We start from the raw sequence: 22197 nt of genomic DNA, 5'->3' as shown, positions 1-22197 counted from the left end.
TTTGTATACATGTAGAACTGACTTTGAGGATATCAGAGAAGACTTTAATGAGTAGATGATTATGAGTTGGTCTTCAAGAATGAGTAGGAATCTGTATAAGGAAAAAATATTCTAAATGGAGGGAACACAGTTATAAGAAACAGCTAAGAAGCCAATGCAGATGGGGAAGAAAAAATTGGCAGGATATGAAGCTGATACAATGTATTAGGACCAGACTGTAAAGGGTCCTGAATAAGAAAATAATTCTATAGGAATCAGAAAATAGAGTTTTTAAAGCATGTGAATGAGATGATCAAATCTGTTTTCTTTGGCAGTGATATGGAGAATGAACCAGTTAAGGGAAACTATAAAAGTCAGGAAACGGGAAAAAAGTTCTTATAACAGTGTAGATCTATACTGTATGAGACAATAGTCACTAGCCACATACTATTAAGCATGTGAAATGTGGCTGGTTTAAATTGAGATGTACTAAAAAAAAAAAAAAAATTCAGATGTACTTGTAAGTGTAAAACATACACCGGATTTCAATGAAAACAACAACAAAAAATAAAATCCTTCAATAATAATTCTTCTAAAATATTACATGTTGAGATAATACACTAGATATGTTGGATTAAATAAATTATAAAAATTCAATTTAACTGTTTCCTTTTGGTCTTTTAATGCGGCTACTAAAAATTTTATATTATACAGTGGTTTGTAGTATATTTCTATTGGTAGAACAGGTCTAGATGACAGCATGAGGGCCTACAAAGAGGTAATGAAGTGGGAACAAATTCAAGACATTGTGCAGAAGGAACAGGCAAAAATAAGACAAAGAGAAAAAATGGAAAACTCCCAGATGTTTTTGATCTGGGTGACTGGGATTATGGTACCATACAACTGGGGTTAGGGGACGGGGCAGGGAATGAGATGAGTTTGGGGTTTGTTAATATTTAGATTCCTTTGGTATTCTAGATGGAGATGTCCAACAAGTGGTTGAAAATATAAGCAATTATATATGACCCATTCGAGTTTAATTGTAAAGGGAAAAGGATAATAAAGATTCAAAAGAAGTAAAAGGGTAAAGGAAGATATTAAGAATATATGGATAATACCACACACAGAATTACCGTATGACCCAGCAATCCCACTACTGGGTAAATACCCTGAGAAAACCATAATTCAAAAAGACACATGCACTCCAATGTTCACTGCAGCACTATTTACAATAGGCAGGTCATGGAAGCAACCTAAATGCCCACTGACAGACGAATGGATAAAGAAGATGTGGTACATATATACAATGGAATATTACTCAGCCATAAAAAGGAACAAAACTGGGTCATTTGTAGAGTCGTGGATGCATCTAGAGACTCACACAGAGTGAAGTACGTCAGAAAGAGAAAAAAAATATCGTGTATTAACGCATACATGTGGAACCTAGAAAAATGGTACAGATGTACCCGTTTGCAGTACAGAAATTGAGACACAGATGCAGAGAACAAACGTAAGGACACCAAGGGGGTGGGTGGGGGGTGGGAGGTGGGGTGTGGTGTGGTGTGGTGTGGTGTGATGAATTGGGAGATTGGGATTGACAGGTATATACTGATGTGTATAAAATGGATGACTAACATGAAGCTGCTGTATAAAAAAATAAAATTCAAACAAAAAGAAAATATATGGATAATATCACACATGATAAGAAATACCTTTTAAGTTTGACAAAATTAGATTAACACTCCCCCAAACTTTTAACTTAAGTAACACTCAAACCCTATTAAATAAAACATAAACTTTTATTCCAAGCAACAGAACAAAATTCACATGAAGCAACAGAACAAAATTTTACAGAAGAATATCTTTGGAAGCTAGTGCATGCTAAAGAATCTTCAGCAACATAATATATAGAGTCTGGAAAAACAGAACATGTCTTTCAGAGAAGTGTTGCTTTAATTTTGATTATACTATCACGCACATATATAACGTTTTATCTTTTCTCCAAGATATATACTAATTTGTATAGATGTCCAGAGTTAACACAATTACAACATGCAGTATCTTTCACATGTCATTTTATTTGAATTGCAATCTCATTTGTACCTTATGTCACTGAGACTTATCTGGAAAAAATATATCAAAACAAATTATAAACACCTACACTGAGAACATCTAACGCTTAAATAGTTTTATGTTGCTTACATGCCCCTTCCTATTCACAAAGATAGCAACCAAAGTGTTGGTGCTACTTGGGAAGTTTGTTTTTCCCATCAATGGCATCATATATGTATATATTGAGTATTCTCATTTTTAACTGTATACCATTCCTGACTTACTAATGAGAACCTCAAGAAATCTTTCTTACACATTTCACTTTACGTAAATCACTACTTACTCTCTTTTCACTTTTTATTCATTAACTCAGGAATATGTTCCTATCTCTTTCTTCTTCTTTTATTTATTTGTAAGCCAAAAATAAATGTGAATACAAATCATAATCATGGTTCTTAATCATAAGTAACATCAGCATGGTATGTGAATCTCAAGAATGTGACTAGGATTAAGCATTACAATAAAACTGTACGTAACAAAAGAAGTCATCTGCCCATGACAACACTGAAACCATGAGAAGTCCCTCTCAAGATCTTCACAAACCCCCTTATTCTTCTCGAATTAAACTCAGCCTCCTTCAAGCACCAGAATTTAAGAACAAAGACACCCTTTTATATTTAATTTTGTTTAATCTTCTCAACATTATGTTTTTCATGAAAACATAATTTTCAGGTACTCTGGACTTAAGTTTTTGTGGGGGTTTGTCTTTGAATCTAATATTCCATTCAAACATTTTTTCAATGGAAATTAAACACATTAAAGTTGAACAATTCACAAATATACTCAAACTGGAAATTTAAAGCAAAATCATCTCAATTAAGTTTAAAGAGTTTGTTTTACAAAATAAAATCTAAACCTTACCTTAACACAACCTTCCAATGCACTGAATTTAAACACCGCCTGAAAAGGTTTCCGGTCAATAGGACATGAAGCCAGTGTCTGAAAAATGATGAACAAATTATAACTTTACGAATGTCTCTTTAAAACAGGTCAAAATTAAACTATAACAAACGCATTTACGGTAAGTTTTTCACCAGAAGAGGAAACCATAGAAAAATAATTTTTTCTTCTTTCAAAGATAAAGATGAAATACTTTCCACCTGTATTACTCCACAAAGTAATAAATACCATAATTTTTAAAATTCATTCAAACATTTACTGAGCACCTACTGTATGCTAAATAAGTGGAATACAACGATGATCAGAGATAAGATCTTTGTTATTAAGATAATACCTATTAAGACTTGCTGCACAGTTGAGTACTACAGCTATAATGAAAGGAAAGCTGGGCTGAAATCACTACCTCTCTGATCCAAAGCACTTGAGTAACTCTAAATAAGCTGTGAAAGGAATGGCTTGGACAGGTCCCTTATAGATTTTAATATTCGATGACAATATTTTCCCCCAAAATAATTTTGAATAGGCAGTTGTACCAGCAATAAAAAAAATTGTAGATATGAAGAAAAGCAAGGATTCCTCTGCTGCTCCCTCAGCCATGTAGATGCCCTCTCCGAAAGTAGTTTCTTATGTATCCTTTTAGAGATACCCAATGTTTATGCATAACGTGTATCTTTTAAATATAAAATATAATTCAGATGCTGAACTGAATCTTGTTTTTCTCTTAATTGCGTATTTTAAATTGGCTCATATTACTATTTCAGAGCTGTCCCATTCTTAACAGCATGGTATGTCATATAGTTTTAATTTACATTTCCTTTTATATGAGTAAGGTTGAAAATATTTCCACGTTTAAGGGCTCTTCAAAGTTCCTTTTCTTTAAACTGTCTATTCATGCCTTTTGCCTAACTTTTTTATTAGGTTGCTGGTCTTTTTCCAACTGAATTGTAGGCTTTCTTTATAAATTAAGAAAAATTGTCCTTTGTTCACTCTGTAATTCTAAATCATCTTTATCTTGATATAAATATATTTCCTATACTTTCAAAATTAACATGCATCAACTATAATTGAGTTTCTCTAATACTATTAAATGTTTGTATAGGAATAGGCTTATATTATTTAAATAATTTTTAAGATAAAGTATGTTGTCTACTAGGGTAAAAGGGAAGATTCTGTAGCCTAAGAAGAAAATGCTGAAAGGCGATATTTTAATACCTATGGTTATAAAAGTAAAACAGGATTCTAGCAATTTAATAGCAATAGTCTAATAGATAATATAATAATGAAGTTTTGATAAATTATCCTATATTCCCTAGTGGAAAAATGTGATATTTGCTTTTCTGGACTTTGGCACATATCAAGATATGCTTACACAAAGCACAAGTACAACAGACTGTGTGTGGCCCTCGATCATATAATACATTTTCACAAAGCTTGTGAGTCACTTTGGAAGCAGCCAAAATATAAACAGAGTTACTTTTTACTACTCTGCTAAAAAGTGATTTTTCTTTTAAGTAGGTAGGGCTTGATAAAATGCTCTACACCATATCTGAATTAGGAAATTTGACTTTCCTGACTATATTAAACCAATTCAGACTGGTAGAACCCAGCTCAGCTTACTTCCAAGCACTATGCATTTAGGATGCTAGTACTTTCCTTACAGAAAATCTGACCTTAAAAAGCTTTGCTACAAGTAGCAACAAAGCTGTCCACAGCTTTTTAATAATGCATTACAAATAGCAATTCTAGTTCAAAGAACTCAACATCATAACTATGTGATTGTTGTTTATATTACCATTTGCTGCATGAAATTTCTTAGACTAGGTTATATTAACACATTTATAATTCAAAATAATACTTTAAAGTGGAAACTTTCAAATATTTATTTTTACTAAAGTTTCAAAATATATTTGTATTTCTTTTTTTTTTTTTTTTTTGTATTTCTATTTTAAAGGTAAATTTAGATAAAATTCATTAAAAAGATAAAACAGGGACTTCCCTGGCAGTCCAGTGGTTAAGACTTCGCCTTCCAATACAGGGGATATGGGTTTGATCCCTGGTCAGGGAGCTAAGATCCCATATGCCTCGTGGCCATAAAACCAAAACAGAAGCAATACTGTAACAAATTCAATAAAGACTTTAAAAATGGTCCACATTAAAAAAAAAAGATAAAACAATAATAAAATGTGTTTCCTTCAATGTTTTTTAAAAAATTATTAAGACATGTGTAAGGGCTCTGGATTTACTGTCTATTTTTATATCTTGTCCTGTGTATAACCTTGAGCAAATTACATAGCCTTCCTTTGTCTCATTTGTGAAAATGGGGATAATAATAATCTGAGGTTTTCACAGTAATTAATGGCATACACTAAGTACTGTGTAAAGTCTTCTAAATATTAACTAGCTTTACAGCACTAACAATAAAAAAGCTTGGTTCACTAACAAAAAGATAACTCACAATATGATGTACATATACATGTGAGAGACTGAATTCTTAGTGAGTTTTCTTGTTGGATTTTTCAAAGTTCATGACATATGGAAATTAAACTATTCCATTTTTTAATATCTATTTCAAGTTGTAACACTTACGAAGATCCAAAGAAAGCCACTGTGTTAAAGAAATTTATTCTATATCAGATGCATTGAACCTTTCGAAAACTCTGAAATTACAAAATCCCATTTTCTTTTTTATTAAATTTCCTCTGTTGACATCAGCTAAATGGCACTCTTCCCTTTCCCATGTTCAAACTGACAAGAGTTTTAACCTGAGCCCTTCCATTTTGATCTGTTACAGGTATTAGGGTTCTGAGTAAGATTTTGGTTTTGTTCTTTTTTCCTTAACTATAATTGTCATGGATTTGTCTAAGGTTTCATGTGGAGAAAGGGTTCCACTGCTATTTCAAAGACAAAAAGAAAGAAAACAGAAACAAAAAATAGTAGTCGGAAAACTACTGCTATCTATTATGATAATCTGTACATACTTACATTTCCTAAAAATAATCTACTTAACCCTAGAAAACAAGTTAACAGATTTTCTTTGGCTCAGGCTTACCGTCAGAAAAATTTCTTAAAAGCAGGTTATCCTCCTCAGATTTAAAAAAAAAGCATAGGTCAGAAAATAAGCTAGCTATAGTAGACAAAATATCTTTGCTATGGCTACTGAGAAATGATGATATCCATTTCTGACCTTAAAACAGTTTAGCAAAGCATTTCAAACGGGAAACAGAAAAGAAATTCAGTTATCCTGAGTTAAGTCTTCACAGCCTACCTCAATAAATAGTGACTAAAGAACTTAATGAAAAAGAAATCAAAACAGATTTTTAAAAACTAAATGGATCTTTCATTTTTTGTTAATGTATAACGTAAGAAAAATATAAGGCTACTTTACATTAGCATATTAGCCAAAGTTCAAAGACACTGTCATCAGTAGGTACTAAAGCATAAAATTATATATCACATGATGATCAAACAGCTTTAATAGGAAAGTTAAAAAAAAAAGGTTTTAAAAAATGGTTTGCATTGGCCTAATTTTAAAGCATTCCTAAGGAATCTTCATCCTTATAATCCAGCAGATACCCATTCAGAAAATCTCAAAGATATTTTAATCTTACTTTCCAGAGTTTGTGTCACTAAAATAACTAATTTAGTTTTTAAGTTGTGTGGTTTAAAAAATTCACATTTAAAACTAATGTTGAAAAATTTTAGCTAATATACTTAATTCTTCTTTAAAATATATTTTTAGTTTTAAAGAAAATTATCCCAAATTTTATTTTCCTTGTATACAACAAAAATAAATACCCTTTGGTTATTCACCATTTTGAGTTCTTATATACAACAAAAATACCCTTCAATTATTCACCTATTTAAATTGACAATGACTTTTATTTCAATAATTTTTCAAGTATCTAATTTAATTAGTTTCATAGTCAAAGTAATCCAATATCATCATTCAACTTTGTGATACAGCTACAAAATTAACAGAATTTGATCACTACTTTACAATGTAATGTGTATTAAAAAACAGAGCATTCATTTTACTGTGAATGCTCTGTACTGAGGTTATATCAGTTAAGGAGGCAATTTCGATAGAAAAAAATAATCTTCCTAATGATTTCAGTAAAACATACCCTAGTATTCTGAAGCGTTGTAAATTCCCAGCTCAGATAAACCCATATTTAAATGTAAGAACAGGAAACCTTCCTTATTTGGGAATTCAGGATTCTTGATTTCTAATATTTCTTGCTTCCTGCTGCTGCTCTATCCTCAATCACAAAGGCTGCCTACCGATAGCCCCTCCTAGAGAGAGAGAAGCAAGTGTTAAAGGTAAGTGCTTAAAGACTAAATCTCAGTACCTATGTTTTAGGTAGGTTTGTCTGTTCATGGGAATCTCTAGAACATTTATCTCTCTTACTAATAAATAGAGCACATTATATAAAACTGCAGTTCAAAATCAAATAAAGATGATTTAGGAATGCATACCATTAGAGGTTGCTGCTTATTTTAAAGCCATTCACTAGGACCTATCCTTTCTTCTTGATGGTCCCAAGATATCTAGTCTGCACCTCTAAAGAAGTGCTCACCTGTAGTCGGCCTACATGTACACTATCACATTTAACCAGTTCTTTCAAGACAGTCCTATCACATTTAACCAGTTCTTTCAAGACAGCTTTCAGGAATGTATCCCTACAGGGCAAATGGCTGTCAGTAATAAAATTAACAGCAAGAAAACTTTTTATCCAACTACTCAAAAGGAACTCTTTCATATTCTTAAAAATAAATTACAACAGTTGGGTAGAATTACTTTTAACCTTTCTTTTCTTTTGACATTTAATAGTTAAGACTTTCATTTTCTAGCATAAAAACAGAAAATCCCATAAACTATCTGTATAAATCACTTTACAAATTCTGACATTTAAAATTAGACTATACAGAAATACACATTAATTTACCCAACTGGTAAAAATAGAATATTAAATGAAAACCTATTACATATATGCTTTAGGTAATGAGCATTCACAATATAAAACTATTCTTTGCTCTACCAAAGGTTTTACCAAAGGATCAATACAGAGTGAAAACAACTAGGAATTTGGAATAATTAGTCACAAATTCAAGTTCTGGAGGAGTCAGAACTAGCAACCTCTCTAATCTACTTTAAGGATGAAGATAGACAGCTCTGAATCACCTATCACACAAGTTGTAATAATTAAATGAATTAATGTATTTGACAATGCTTTATAAAGATAAGAACTAACAGTAGTGCTCCACAGATATGCTTACATTATTGTTCACAAAGAAGTAGAAGTACATAACAGAGAGGTTTGGTTTAGTTCAGGAATAAAGAAAAAATTTACATCTTAGGAAAAACTGTTGGGAAAAACCAGGCAATAAAACTTTGCTGAATTATGTTACCAAACAATAATCTAATCACTAGAACGATGTATAAGTTTCTGCTCACTGCATAAGGGAACATCTGTATATAAAACATATCAGTAGTCAAGATATAAGTCAACGGGTCACATTTTGATTTTTTTTGGTATGTACTATTAATCCAAAAACATACTCCTCACCTGTCTGCATTGAACACTGTTGTCTGACTTCTTCAAGAACCGTACATCACCACAGTAAGACTCTCTTCATTTCTAGTCTCATGAGAGAAAACATACCTTTGCCAACTGTGCAATTTTGATTTCATTAACCTTACTTTCTCAAACTGAAGCTGTCAGCATTTGATATAAATGGAGGACTGAGAGAAATAAGTTGAGGGAGGATAATTTGCTTATAGTAGGAAAGTTAATCACATTTAAAAAATTACTTTAAAAATAGGGGAAATATTTACATTACTTAAAAGAGAAAAGAATCCCAGTGAATATCAAAAACCTCCTAATCACATATATTGCATGTTCCTTTAAATAGAGTAAAAACTCTTAACCACTTCAAACATGAAATGTCTCCAAGTCCTCAAACTTTAACCCTTTTAAGGGTCAAAACTGTAACCACTTCTTGGCAACCTGCCAAATCCCAAATCTTATTTTCTTAGTGTGTGTGTAGGTTACCCTATTGTCTATTGAGGATCATAATTATGATTGGCTGTCAATGCTATGGCCATGTGTCAAACTTCCCTAGCCTTCACTTTTCTAATTATCTACTTTAAAATGTGCAAACTCAGACAATCAAGATTAAACTTATGTGTAAACTAAATGCCCTATGTTTAGACTGTATTTTTCCTCACAGTATGGATAAAATAATTAACTTTCTAAGTGGCTGATAAACTTTAGTGTATTGGTTCTATACATATTTCATCAGGTTAAAGGCCTTCTTTAGTTCCAGATTCTCAGTTCTAATACTGATGATTTAAATTAACAAGAACTTCAACTTTCCTAAGCGTCAATTACTGTGTCTTTGTTTAGATCAATATTTCATTTCTACATCATCATTTTTATTTTATAAACCAGCAGGCTTACCATCTGTGAATTTCTTGAAACTAAACACAGAATGGACATGTTTAATTTCAATTTGTTCTAGTGTCCCTAATGGGAGGCAATTAGGCTAAGGGCCATGAAGACCACCAGCTTCCATTATTCTGAATCTTTCTGCCCTAGGTAAGTAGATTCTATGAATATCTAGAGACTAAATTCAGTTACTTAATTAGTCCTTAAATGGCTTTTGTTTTAAATAACCAAAGAACCAAAATTTTAGAACTTGAAGAGATTGAAACTGATTGTGACTCTGGATATAGATATTTTAAGAACATGAGAAATTTCAGGAATGTGTCCAAAATAAATATACTAGACTATTAAATACTTGTTTCTTATGGAGAATTTCTTCAATGATTAAAATATTAAGGTGAAAGTAAATAAATGAGTCCTTCTTGGTTCTTGATACCTATTCTGAATCAAATTTTAATAAACCTTGAGAATAAATCTCAAATAGCTCAACAGAATTTCTGAAAGACACATAAGACTAGGAAGGTGATCCTGAATACATTTTGTACTTTTTTCTTATTATGTAGATTTCCAACCACTGTAAATTTCACTTTTGATTTCTAACTCCCTACTAAAAGTGAACATTAGGGCTTCCCTGGTGGCGCAGTGGTTGAGAGTCCGCCTGCCGATGCAGGGAACGTGGGTTCGTGCCCCGGTCCGGGAGGATCCCACGTGCCGCGGAGCGGCTGGGTCCGTGGGCCGTGGCCGCTGGGCCTGCGCGTCCGGAGCCTGTGCTCCGCAACGGGAGAGGCCACAGCAGTGAGAGGCCGCGTACCGCAAAAAAAAAAAAAAAAAAAAAAAGTGAACATTAGTAAAATTTAAAACTATGGATCAATTTTTAAAAATTATTTTAATTTCAGGCTCTTGAAGTATTTAGAAACAACTTAAGAGTTCAGGGTCGATGCCTTGAATTTCAAATAAACATTAACATAGTAATTTAAATGAAAGAATATAAAAGAAAGCCTTAGCACAAGGCCGGGCCAGTTAGCAGAGTCTGAATACAAATGCTCTTTCCTAATCCTGAAATCCGAAGTAAACTACATGCCTCTTTTTCAAAACAGAAGGAGGCTGAGGAAAATGAGAAGAGAGATCTTAATAACTAATGGCCATGAATAAAAACACTAGTGAATATGAAATCTGCTTCTATTTGTCAAAGCACTGATACACTTCAAAACATATCTCATTTTTATCATACCAATAAAAGATTCAAACTGAAAATTTTGAAGTGATTTTGTTAAGTGATTTTGTTAATCAGTAATCATTTATTAATTATAATGAACTTTTTTTTTTTTTTTTTGCGGTACGCGGGCCTCTCACGTTGTGGCCTCTCCCGTTGCGGAGCACAGGCTCCGGACGCGCAGGCTCAGCGGCCATGGCTCACAGGCGCAGCCGCTCCGCGCCATGTGGGATCTTACCGGACCGCGGCACGAACCCGTGTCCCCTGCATCGGCAGGCGGACCCTCAACCACTGCGCCACCAGGGAAGCCCTATAATGAACATTTTATTAGTAGATTGTGTTCTTGTTACTGCTCAACTTAATGGTTTATTTAACTGATGTCTGCTATCCCCACTAGGGACAATGAAATAATTCAGAATATTCTGTTTATTCTCTGCTTTCAAGGTTAACTAGTTTTGTTTAAACAATACCTCAACTCCCCCACTGCCATTCACAATTTATGGCAGTACAGCCGATAAGTATTTTCTTTTAGAAGCAATTTGGCTTCAACAAAATGTTTATATCCAAAGGGGTAACACAAAAGAAGAAAAATATTACATGCAAGAAAAGTGCTGATTGCAATACTATGTATGTTAGCAAGTATTTTTAACTTAAAAATATTCAACAATAGTTAAAAACATGGACAAGTTTAGCACTATCTAGTGGAGTTGAATATGTACATAGTCTACAACCACTTCTAGATACTTACCCTAGAGACACCTGAACTTGTACACCATGATAAAGCTAATGGTTGTATCAAAGATGCATGTAGTGTAATGAAGGATGACGAATCAAGCCTATTTTACACATTCTAATCCTGAGAGAAAAACACATACTCAAATCATGGTGGTTGAACCTCCCAATTATGTGGTCACTGAATGCAATCTCACAAAAAGCACTGAATTGAAGCCTTCTAGCCATCCAGTAATTCTCTACTGGAAGCAAAATCTCCTCTATTTTTAAGATATCTAATCACAAAGCAAACCATGGTGCACTAAATTCAACACAGATGAAATCATTAGTTGGGTGGCAGAGAAAAATATGCATTCTTATTTCATTAGTCAATGCTCCTGCAAACACACAGAGATTTACAATTATATTAAATAATTAAATTAAACTCAAAATATTTTTTCCCAGAATACATTTTCACCTATCCTTAGTCCTTTCTTGCCAAAAACCAGTTTAGACTTTTATCTAATTAGAACTGTTTCCAAGTATACTATTATTAACTCAATTGGTTTAACAAATCTTTTTCTTCCCCCTCCCAGAACTTGGCCATAGAGTCAGTACACAGTTATGTTCTCTTTTTCATACTACTGATGAAATATAAGTTAGACACGGAACTCTGAAAACCCCAGTTATATAACAGACAATTAATTCCAATGTGCATAAGGACAACAAAGAATTTGAATGCAGCTAATGTTAAAAACATTTTTAAGATTTATCTCCTTTACTAATTTTTACACACTGACAAATTACTAACTCAGAAAATATAGCATGAGCAGTATGATAAATTTTTATTTCACGATTTCTAACAATGGGGCTCATAATGAATATTCAATATACAGTACCGTGATCTACTTGACCCAAAACGAATCAACGTAATACATTAAAAGTCCCAAATTTTCCTGTTTCTTAATCATTAACTATCTATGAAGAACCTCAATGATATCTCTAACTTTGAAATTAGTTCAAAATAAATGAAACACAGGAACTAGAAAATGCAGTTGTAAATTTATTTCTGTCTCTTAAGCTATGAGACCTTGGTCAAGTTATAGAATACAAAATCCAAGTTTCCACATCTGTAAAATGGAAAGACACTGATATATCTGTTCTGGTTATCCCACAGGCTGATATAAGGAAGAAATTTAATAATCTATGTAAAAATTCTCTGAAAAATATAAAACACAAAGCAGAGAGAAGGTGTTATTATTAGTAGTAAATAGATATAATCACAAGAGGGTCAAGTACACTGAAGATGAATTACTACATTTCTACCAGAAAAAAAAACTTAATCCATTACCCCGTTTTTTTAATGGTATGCATTTAAAATTTTTTAATCATAAAAGAACAAAAAGCTGAATATAAAAAATTTAGAAGGGAATATACTAACAAAATTTGAGCAATACAGAGATGTTTGTCCTAAGTGGAGGAAAACACATTACTGTGAAATAATTTATGAAAGGCAGTATCAAGTCTTTAGACTAGGTGGAATGAAATCATGCTAGGGAACTAAAATACAATAATATTTAATACTTAGACTCACCTCTGCCCATTTAAGAATACAGGTCAAGCAGAAGACATGATTACAGCTTTCTGGAAAACCAATTTCCTTCTCTAACAGGCAACTGAGACATATTGGACATCTATCAGCTTCATTGTACAACAGACCAATGGCAGCAGTATTATCTTTGTTTTCTTCACCTATAAAGTAAAGCAACGATATATGCTTTCAATTTCTCCAGACCAAATGACTTATGTTTGTGGTGGTACGATGGACTAGATACTCTAAAAGGCCCTCCTTCTACAAAGTAATTAGATCTTAGATACACTATAAGAAACAAACTCCTTGAGCACAATAACCCCAACGTTTACTGATTTATAATTTAAGGGAGGAGTGAAAAGAATTTTTCATGAATTAATTTTAAAATAGGTAATAATCACATAGTTCAAATATTTAAAAGTAAAAAAAGGTTATAGTGACAAATCTCCCAAGCAAATCTACTCCCATCCATCTAGTTCCACCCAATGCAACAAGTAACAACTGTTGTTTGTTTTGTGTTCTTCCAGAGACAAGATAGAATGCACAGACAAGTAAATCCTAATATATATTCTTTCAAACCTCCTTCTTCACACAAATGCTAGAACACTATACACAGCAGTCTGTGTTTTTTGTTGTTTCAACCTATGGATGGAACATTCACCTGTTTTCAAACTTGGGCTATCACAAACAATGCTGCAATGAAAAACTTTTCATTTCCCATTTTTAATAGTGTATCTACAGAATAGATTCTTAAAAATGGAATTGTTAGACCAACGTGTACATACATTTGTATTATGAATAGATACTGCCAAATTATACCCCTTAGGGTTTGTACTAATTTAAACACCTACCAGCAATGTAACCAACACACAAGAAGTAAGCAGTGCTGGCTCAAAAGTAAAAGAAACTCCAAGATTCAACATAAAACAAAACAAAAATACAGAAATGGTCAGCTGAAATGTGACCAGTATATGCCAAGCAAATGGAAAAGCTGGCATTGCCCTGGAAACATGTCCATACTAGTGTTCAGATCTGGAGACTAACCTTAGGACCAATCCAGGTAGGGAAACTGATCCTAGGAGATTCCAGTTTTAAGCCAAGACCCTCAAATGGGGTTAAAGTGGTCCCAGCATGGGTTCAGAAAAAAGCAAATACATACAAATCCTCTGAAGGAAAGCATCCCTAATTTAGGCCCTCAGGATTCCACAGATTAAACGGATCAAATATGAGCTCATAATCAAACTTTACCAAACAGAAGAAAATACGCTGCCTTGAGTAAGAATCAGCAGAAACAAGAATGAGTTTAGATTTATTTTTATATTTATGTATTATATTTATTTATTATAAATTTATTTAGATGTCCACTGGCTTCAAATATCAGAACTTTCAAATACTACATAAAATAACTGAACAGCAATTAGACCCAGAAGAAAAAAATATTTGTGAACTGGAAGAACTGAAGAAACTACCTAGACCGTAAGAGACAGACAAGGAGATATAAAAACAGAGGTTGGGAAATGAGGTCAGAACAAAGTCTAACATATTAATTGAAGTTCAGAAGAAGAGACTAAAGGGCAGGCAATAGTTGAAGCAGTAATGGCTGGGAAATGATAAAACAAAAACATGATCCAACAGATAAAGGACACACAAGGTCTACTAAACAGGAGTAATAAAAAGAATCCATGTTTAGAAACAAAGTAGCAAAACTGTACAATATCAAAGATGAAAACAAGATCTTAAAAGCAAAAAGAGGGAAAAGACAGATCATCTACAAGGGAATGACAATTAGGTTGAAAAGACATTCCTTGACAGCTAGTAAGAAAACTAGAAAATAGCTAAATAATATCTTCAAAGTGCTAAGAGACAAAAAAAAAAAATTATCAATCCAGAATTGTATATCTTTCAATAGTTTTGAAGAGGATAAAATAAATACAAAAACTTAAGTTTACCACCAACAGACTTTCACTAAAGGAACTTGAGATTTTTTTCAGGAAGAAGGGAATGGAGAAAAAACCAAGGACAGTAATAATAAAAACAGAAAAATGTCATTCCTAAATCAGTAGGGAGCAAAACTTAAGAAGAAAACGAGCAGAGCTCAATGAACTAAAAACTGACTGATCAAAAATAAGACAAGAGAATAGGGAAAAAAAAGGTGTGCACTTCTTATTTAGGCAGCTTATTTCACAGTTTAAGAACAACAAAAATATGTAAATACAAAAAACTCCTTGTTAACAAACAGTATGGAAACACTAACTTTTGCTTTCAACACACAAGCTTTATAAAAATTAAGTTACCTTCCATATCTTCATAGTCCTGATCTCCCACATTTAGGGTATATAGAGTTTTCTTCTTCATTTCTCCTTGAAAAAGGGTTTCCTATAGGATGAATTATAATAGAGAATTTTTATGTTTGCCTTGTCCCAATAATATATATATTAAAAAAAAAACCCAAACTGTAAGAAATTATTTTACACATAAAAAAACACAATACAAACCAAGCCAGTAAATTTTCTGGATAATCCAGTACACTTTTATACTCCTTGCCACCAAGCACTGTCTTACTGAAAGAAGAAGCCTTGTATAAGTATTAAACAACAAAGACTAATGATAAATTTTTTGGTACAGACATAAATACAATCAGAGCTTAGAGAAAAGAGATCCATTTGGACTGAAGTTTTCATTGAAGTCGACAGGTTACATATGTTAAGGAGCTTAACACATTTAAGGAGCAAAACAGTATGAAGGAATAAAAAGGAATTTAGCTAGGCCAATCTGACAAATAAGAGTCAGTGGGTATAACAACTGACATTACAGAAATACAAAGGATCATGAGAGGTTACTAAAAGCAACTATATGCCAATAAAATGGACAACCTGGAAGAAATGGACACATTCTTAGAAATGCACAACCTTCCGAGACTCAACCAGGAAGAAACAGAAAATATGAACAGACCAATCATAAGCACTGAAATTGACACTGATTAAAAATCTTCCAACAGGGCTTCCCTGGTGGCGCAGTGGTTGAAAGTCCGCCTGCCGATGCAGGGGACACGGGTTCCTGCCCCAGTCCGGGAAGATCCCAACATGCCGCAGAGCGGCTGGGCCCGTAAGCCATGGCTGCTGAGCCTGCACGTCGGAGCCTGTGCCCCGCAATGGGGAAGGCCACAACAGTGAGAGGCCCGTGTAACGCAAAAAAAAAAAAAATCTTCCAACAAACAAAAGCCCAGGACCAGATGGCTTCACAGGCAAATTCTATCAAACATTTAAAGAAGAGCTAACACCATTCCTTCTCAAACTCTTCCAAAATATAGCAGAGGGAGGAACACTCCCAAACTCAATTCTACAAGGCCACCATCACCCTGATACCAAAACCAGACAAAGATGCCACAAAGCAAGAAAACTACAGGCCAATATCACTGATGAACATAGATGCAAAAATCCTCAGCAAAATACTAGCAAACAGAATCCAGCAGCACATTAAAAGGATCACACACCATGATCAAGTGGGGTTTATTCCAGGAATACAAGGATTCTTCAAGATACGCAAATCAATCAATGTGATAAACCATATTAACAAATTGAGGGAGAAAAACCATACGATCATCTCAATAGATGCAGAGAAAGCTTTCGACAAAATTCAACACCCATTTATGACAAAAATTCTCCAGCAAGGAAGCATGGAGGGAACTTACCTCAACATAATAAAGGCCATATACGACAAACCCACAGCCAACATCATCCTCAATGGTGAAAAACTGAAACCATTTCCTCTAAGATCAGGAACAAGACAAGGTTGCCCACTCTCACCACTATTAATCAACATAGTTTTGGAAGTTTTAGTCACAGTAATCAAGAAGAAAAAGAAATAAAAGGAATCCATATTGGAAAAGAAGAAGTAAAACTGTCAACTGTTTGCAGATAACATGATACTATACATAGAGAATCCTAAAGATGCTACCAGAAAACTACTAGAGCTAATCAATGAATTTGGTAAAGTAGCAAGATACAAAATTAATGCACGGAAATCTGTTGCATTCCTATACACGAGTGATGAAAAATCTGTAAGTGAAATTAAGAAAACACTCTCATTTACCATTGCAACAAAAAGAATAAAATATCTAGGAATAAACCCATCTAAGGAGACAAAATACCTATATGCAGAAAATTATAAGAGACTGATGAAATTAAAGATGATACAAACAGATGGAGAAATATACCATGTTCTTGGATTGGAAGAATCAACACTGTGTAAATGACTCTACCACCCAAAGCAATCTACAGATTCAATGCAATCCCTATCAAACTACCACTGGCATTTTTCACAGAACTAGAACAAAACATTTCACAATTTGTATGGAAACACAAAAGACCGGGAACAGCCAAAGCAATCTTGGGAAAGAAAAATGGAGCTGGAGGAATCAGGCTCCCTGACTTCAGACTACACTACAAAGCTACAGTAGTCAAGACAGTATGGTACTGGCACAAAAACAAAATTATAGATCAATGAAACAGGATAGAAAGCCCAGAGATAAACCCACACACATATGGTCACCTTATCTTTGATAAAGGAGGCAGGAAGTTACAGTGGAGAAAGGACAGCCTCTTCAATAAGTGGTACTGGGAAAACTGGACAGCTACATGTAATAGAAAGAAACTAGAACACTCCCTAATACCATACACAAAAATAAACTCAAAATGGATTAAAGACCTAAGTGTAAGGCCAGACACTATCAAACTCTTACAGGAAAACACAGGCAGAACACTCTATGACATAAATCACAGCAAGAACTTTTTTGACCCACCTCCTAGAAAATGGAAATAAAAACAAAAATAAACAAATGGGACCTAATGAAACTTAAAAGCTTTTGCACAGCAAAGGAAAACATAAACAAGACGAAAAGACAGCCCTCAGAATGGGAGAAGGTATTTGCAAATGAAGCAACAAAGGATTTATCTCCAAAATTTACAAGCAGCTCAATATCAAAAAACAAACAACCCAATCCAAAAATGGGCAGAAGACCTAAATAGACATTTCTCCAAAGAAGATATACAGATTGCCAACAAACCAATGAAAGAATGCTCAACATCATTAATCATTAGAGAAATGCAAATCAAAACCCCAAGATATCATCTCACACTGGTCAGAATGGCTATCATCAAAAAATCTACAAACAATAAATGCTGGAGAGGGTGTGGAGAAAAGGGAACCCTCTTGCACTGTTGGTGGGAATGTAAATTGATATAGCCACTATGGAGAACAGTATGGAGGTTCCTTAAAAAACTACAAATAGAACTACCATACGACCCAGCAATCCCACTACTGGGCATATACCCTGAGAAAACCATAATTCAAAAAGAGTCATGTACCACAATGTTCATTGCAGCTCTATTTACAATAGCCAGGACATGGAAGCAACCTAAGTGTCCATAAACAAATGAATGGATGAAGAAGATGTGGCACATATATACAATGGAATATTACTCAGCCATAAAAAGAAACGAAATTGAGTTATTTGCAGTGAGGTAGATGGACCTAGAGTCTGTCATACAGAGTGAAGTAAGTCAGAAAGAGAAAAACAAATACCGTATGCTAACACATATATATGGAATCTAAAAAACAAACAAACAAAAATGGTCATGAAGAACCTAGGGGCAAGACGGGAATAAAGACGCAGACCTACTAGTGAATGGACTTGAGGATAGGGGCAGGGGGAAGGGTAAGCTGGGACAAAGTGAGAGAGTGGCATAGACATATATACACTACCAAATGTAAAATAGATAGCTAGTGGAAAGCAGCTGCATAGCACAGGGAGATCAGCTCAGTGCTTTGTGACCACCTAGAGGGGTGGGAGGGAGGGAGACGCAAGAGGGAAGAGATACGGGGAACATATGTGTATGTATAACTGATTCACTTTGTTATAAAGCAGAAACTAACACGCCATTGTAAAGCAAGTACACTCCAATAAAGATGTTAAAAAAAAAAAAAAGTCAGTGGGTGAAAGAGCAACTGTGTGTATATACTGAGAAGGAATGGGCATGTAAGCCAAGAAGTTCATCTGAAAGATTACAGTGAGGGTAATGAGAGTAATAAGCAGAGCAATATAAATCAAGTAGGGCTAGATTATAGACAGATCTCTAATGATTGACTGAGAGGTTTAGAGTCAATCCTATAGATTCTTCTGAGGAAGACTGACATGAATATAAGCAATGTAAATGAATCTTTTAAAAGAATGATCTGCCTGCAAAACAGAATGGATATAGAGCGGAGAGATTGGAAGCAGAGATGTTTGCATAGCTAGAGTAATTGGCTATGAAGTGAATAAAAAAGAAAGAAATTTTGAAGAGCTGAAGAATTTCTGACATTTGGCGACTAAATAAATGCAAAGGAAGGCGTAAAAGATCATTTTGGCCTAGGGGACTAGGAAAATGGTGATTACAAGAGACAAAATGAGAAACAGAGGAAAGGAAATTAATTTGTTAGTCGAGGGGAACAAATTTATGAAGTAAAATTATTTTTTAAATCAACTCTTAGAATTCTTTCTTGAACTGATGCAAGACGAGTGATTGCAATGAAGTATTCAAATATATTTTGCAATATCTAGGCACAAGAAATCCCCAATTTCATCAGTTATGATTCTTCCATGTGTACATGAAGTAGTTTTTCTATTAGTTTGTTAAATAACGTACCCATGTGAGTTTCTACATTAAAGGTATGTACTGCCTAGGAAAATTCTGTATTAGATTAAATAAGGAGAAATGCAAAGGCCCGTACTTCGATTCAAAACCCAAGCAGAAAATAAGAAACTAACACATACAAGAATAATTTAAAGGTTTTAGTAGGTTAAAAATTGGAAATTTGAGTCAGGACTAGAGTTACTTTTAAAAGGTTAATTCAATCACAGTCTACCTTAATAAAAGTAGATAGAATGTCAAGAACAAAAGGAAAACTTCCCACTCAGCCTACATTAACATTTGTTTTAGTTCTGGTGCTATTCTTCAGGTATCAGGTAACAACTTAAAGGCTAAGGTAAATACATTGGCTTCTTTGAGTGTGATAAGCCAGTAAGGGGTTTAAGGCAGAGGAGACAGCAAAGGGAAAAGCAGAGGCCAGCAAGCAGACTACTGCAATAATCTAGAGGGGGAGATGACAGTGGCTTGTACTAAAGTAGTAGCAAGGTTGATGAAAAGTGCTCAGATTCCAGCAGTTTTCAAAATACAGCCATCAGGATTTGCTGACAGACTAAATGCGGCGTATGTGTTAGAGCAAGATTCCAGGATTATTCCACAGTATTTTGATTTGTGTAACTAGAATGATGGAATTGCTGAGATAGAACACTTTTAAAAATATTCCGATAGTCACAGGTCACTATTCCACTTGGTATTTACTCAGGACAGTATCAATATCACTTGGGAACTTGCTACAAAGATGCCTCAGGCACCACCCTAGACTAGTGAATAAGAATCTGCACTTCATCAAGCTTTGTGCAAGATTCATATGTACAGTAAAGCCAACTTCCAAACTTAGCTGATTTTAGAATCATACTATGCCCCTGTATGAGCTATAATTGAGTGTAATTCTTCATTTGGGGAAATTCATACCACACCATCTTACCCCATTATCCTAACTACCTGAGAATTAAAAAAAAAAAAAAAAATTGTAATTTTTGTCATAAGCATACCTGTGCTTATGACACTGTCTAGCAATAAAAAGCATTCAAATGTTAACCATTACTATTAATGCACATTTTCCATCCCAATCCCAGTCTTAAAACCATTAAGTGCCTGCCAATTAACTACTCAAAAATTTGATTCTCCCTCTAAGAATGTTATTTTTATTTTCCCTTGAAGAAACCATAAGCAAGGCTATTTGTTAGTGATGTCGGGGTGGCAGTGGGGGTGGGGGGTGGAATTCGATCCATTATTATAGGCCAGCGGTCAAAAAACTGGCTGTTTCTGTAAATAAAGTTTTGTTGAAGAACAGCCATGCTCATTCCTTTATACATTGCCTATGGCTGCTTTTGCACTACAATGGCAAAGCTGAATAGTTACTACAGAAACTGTATACTTGGCAAAGCCTAAAATAATTACGATCTGGCCCTTTTCAGAAAACGTTTACCAACCCTATTACAGACTATAGAAGGCTGCCTAGTTTGGAGATGTGGCTCAGTCTTTCACTGCAGAGGGCCCGTCAAGCTTTCCTAAGTATAGGCATCTATTTACATTTGTATTCAACCTGTACTATGGCACAACAGCTTCTCATTACACATCTGAGTCAATGGTTCTGCAATGGTGTCCTTGAGTTTCTTTAAAAATACCCTGAAGGCTATGTGATTTTGTTGATTTATCTACATTTATTTTATCAATCTGGCTTAAACTATCATGGATATTTGCCCTAGTGCTTTCCACCTGTTCGCTTCAGAGTAAGGTTAAGGCAATTACCTCCTTCAGCTTAATAGTTATTTCCTTTCCAACTTCTTTGCTACATAATCAACTCCCTCCTGCTTCTAATATGTCCCTGTTAATTTTTAAATCCCTTGCAGAATGGTCCCTCTAATTTTTTTTCCTACCTGATTTCCACCATATAACACTCTTACCACACTTTGCAAGTAGACCTGTTTGCTTTAAGTGGGCTATTTTGACAAGGTTTTGTTTAGAATATCCTTCGCCTGGAGCTTTAATACCAGCACTCTTCAGTATAGATAGGAATGTCCCTTTAGCACTAGTTTTAGAAAAAAACTGCCTGGGTTCAAACATTAACTAGTCTGACACTTACTAGTAGTATGACTTCTTTAAGCCTGTTTCCTATTCTATAAAATGGAGATAAAACAGTAACCATTTCAGTCATTATGAAAATCAAATTACATAATCTCATAATCCATTTAAAGTGTTCAGACTAGCACAAAGTACTCAACAACAAACACACATGCACAAACACATGAATACCTCCCCACCTCAAACGGATTTTACGTATATCACAGGATTAAAACTGATAAATCTGTATGACTCTCAGATTTTCATTATTAACAAGTGAACAAATTTTAAAAACTCCTGTAACTCAAAGAATATCCACATATAGAAAGAATGAGTAAAATGTTTACAAAATTTAAATTGTCAAATAGTTCTTCAAACGGAACTTACACAAAGATAAATAAGTTCTTTATTCTACATTGATAATATTTATCAAGATTCCTGTTTATCTGGAAATAAAAATGTTGAAGCAAGACACAAAATCTAGGACTCACAGAG

The 22197-nt window shown here is 34.0% G+C and overlaps 1 protein-coding gene across 6 annotated transcripts in view; it reads right to left on the bottom strand.

Annotated features, from left to right (window-relative positions):
• SCAF11 (SR-related CTD associated factor 11) overlaps nucleotides 1–22197 on the bottom strand; it is a 74035-nt gene that overhangs the window by 28829 nt on the left and 23009 nt on the right. For 5 of the 6 annotated variants that reach the window (XM_032644546.1, XM_032644548.1, XM_032644549.1 and 2 more), the window contains 3 exons: nucleotides 15247–15328; nucleotides 12956–13113; nucleotides 2953–3030 (listed from right to left, as the gene is read on the bottom strand). In XM_032644546.1, coding sequence (XP_032500437.1) covers nucleotides 2953–3030; nucleotides 12956–13113; nucleotides 15247–15307 — 297 coding nt within the window. In that variant the 5' untranslated portion in view covers nucleotides 15308–15328. Of the gene's footprint in view, nucleotides 1–2952; nucleotides 3031–7115; nucleotides 7285–12955; nucleotides 13114–15246; nucleotides 15329–22197 lie in introns of all 6 variants that reach the window. The other variant, XM_032644551.1, reaches the window with a different exon arrangement.

This window comes from Phocoena sinus, chromosome 10 (genome assembly GCF_008692025.1).
Source record: "Phocoena sinus isolate mPhoSin1 chromosome 10, mPhoSin1.pri, whole genome shotgun sequence".
NCBI lineage: Eukaryota > Metazoa > Chordata > Mammalia > Artiodactyla > Phocoenidae > Phocoena > Phocoena sinus.
The sequence above is the reverse complement of the archived record's forward strand: the minus strand, read 5'-3'. Positions and strand labels throughout refer to the sequence as shown.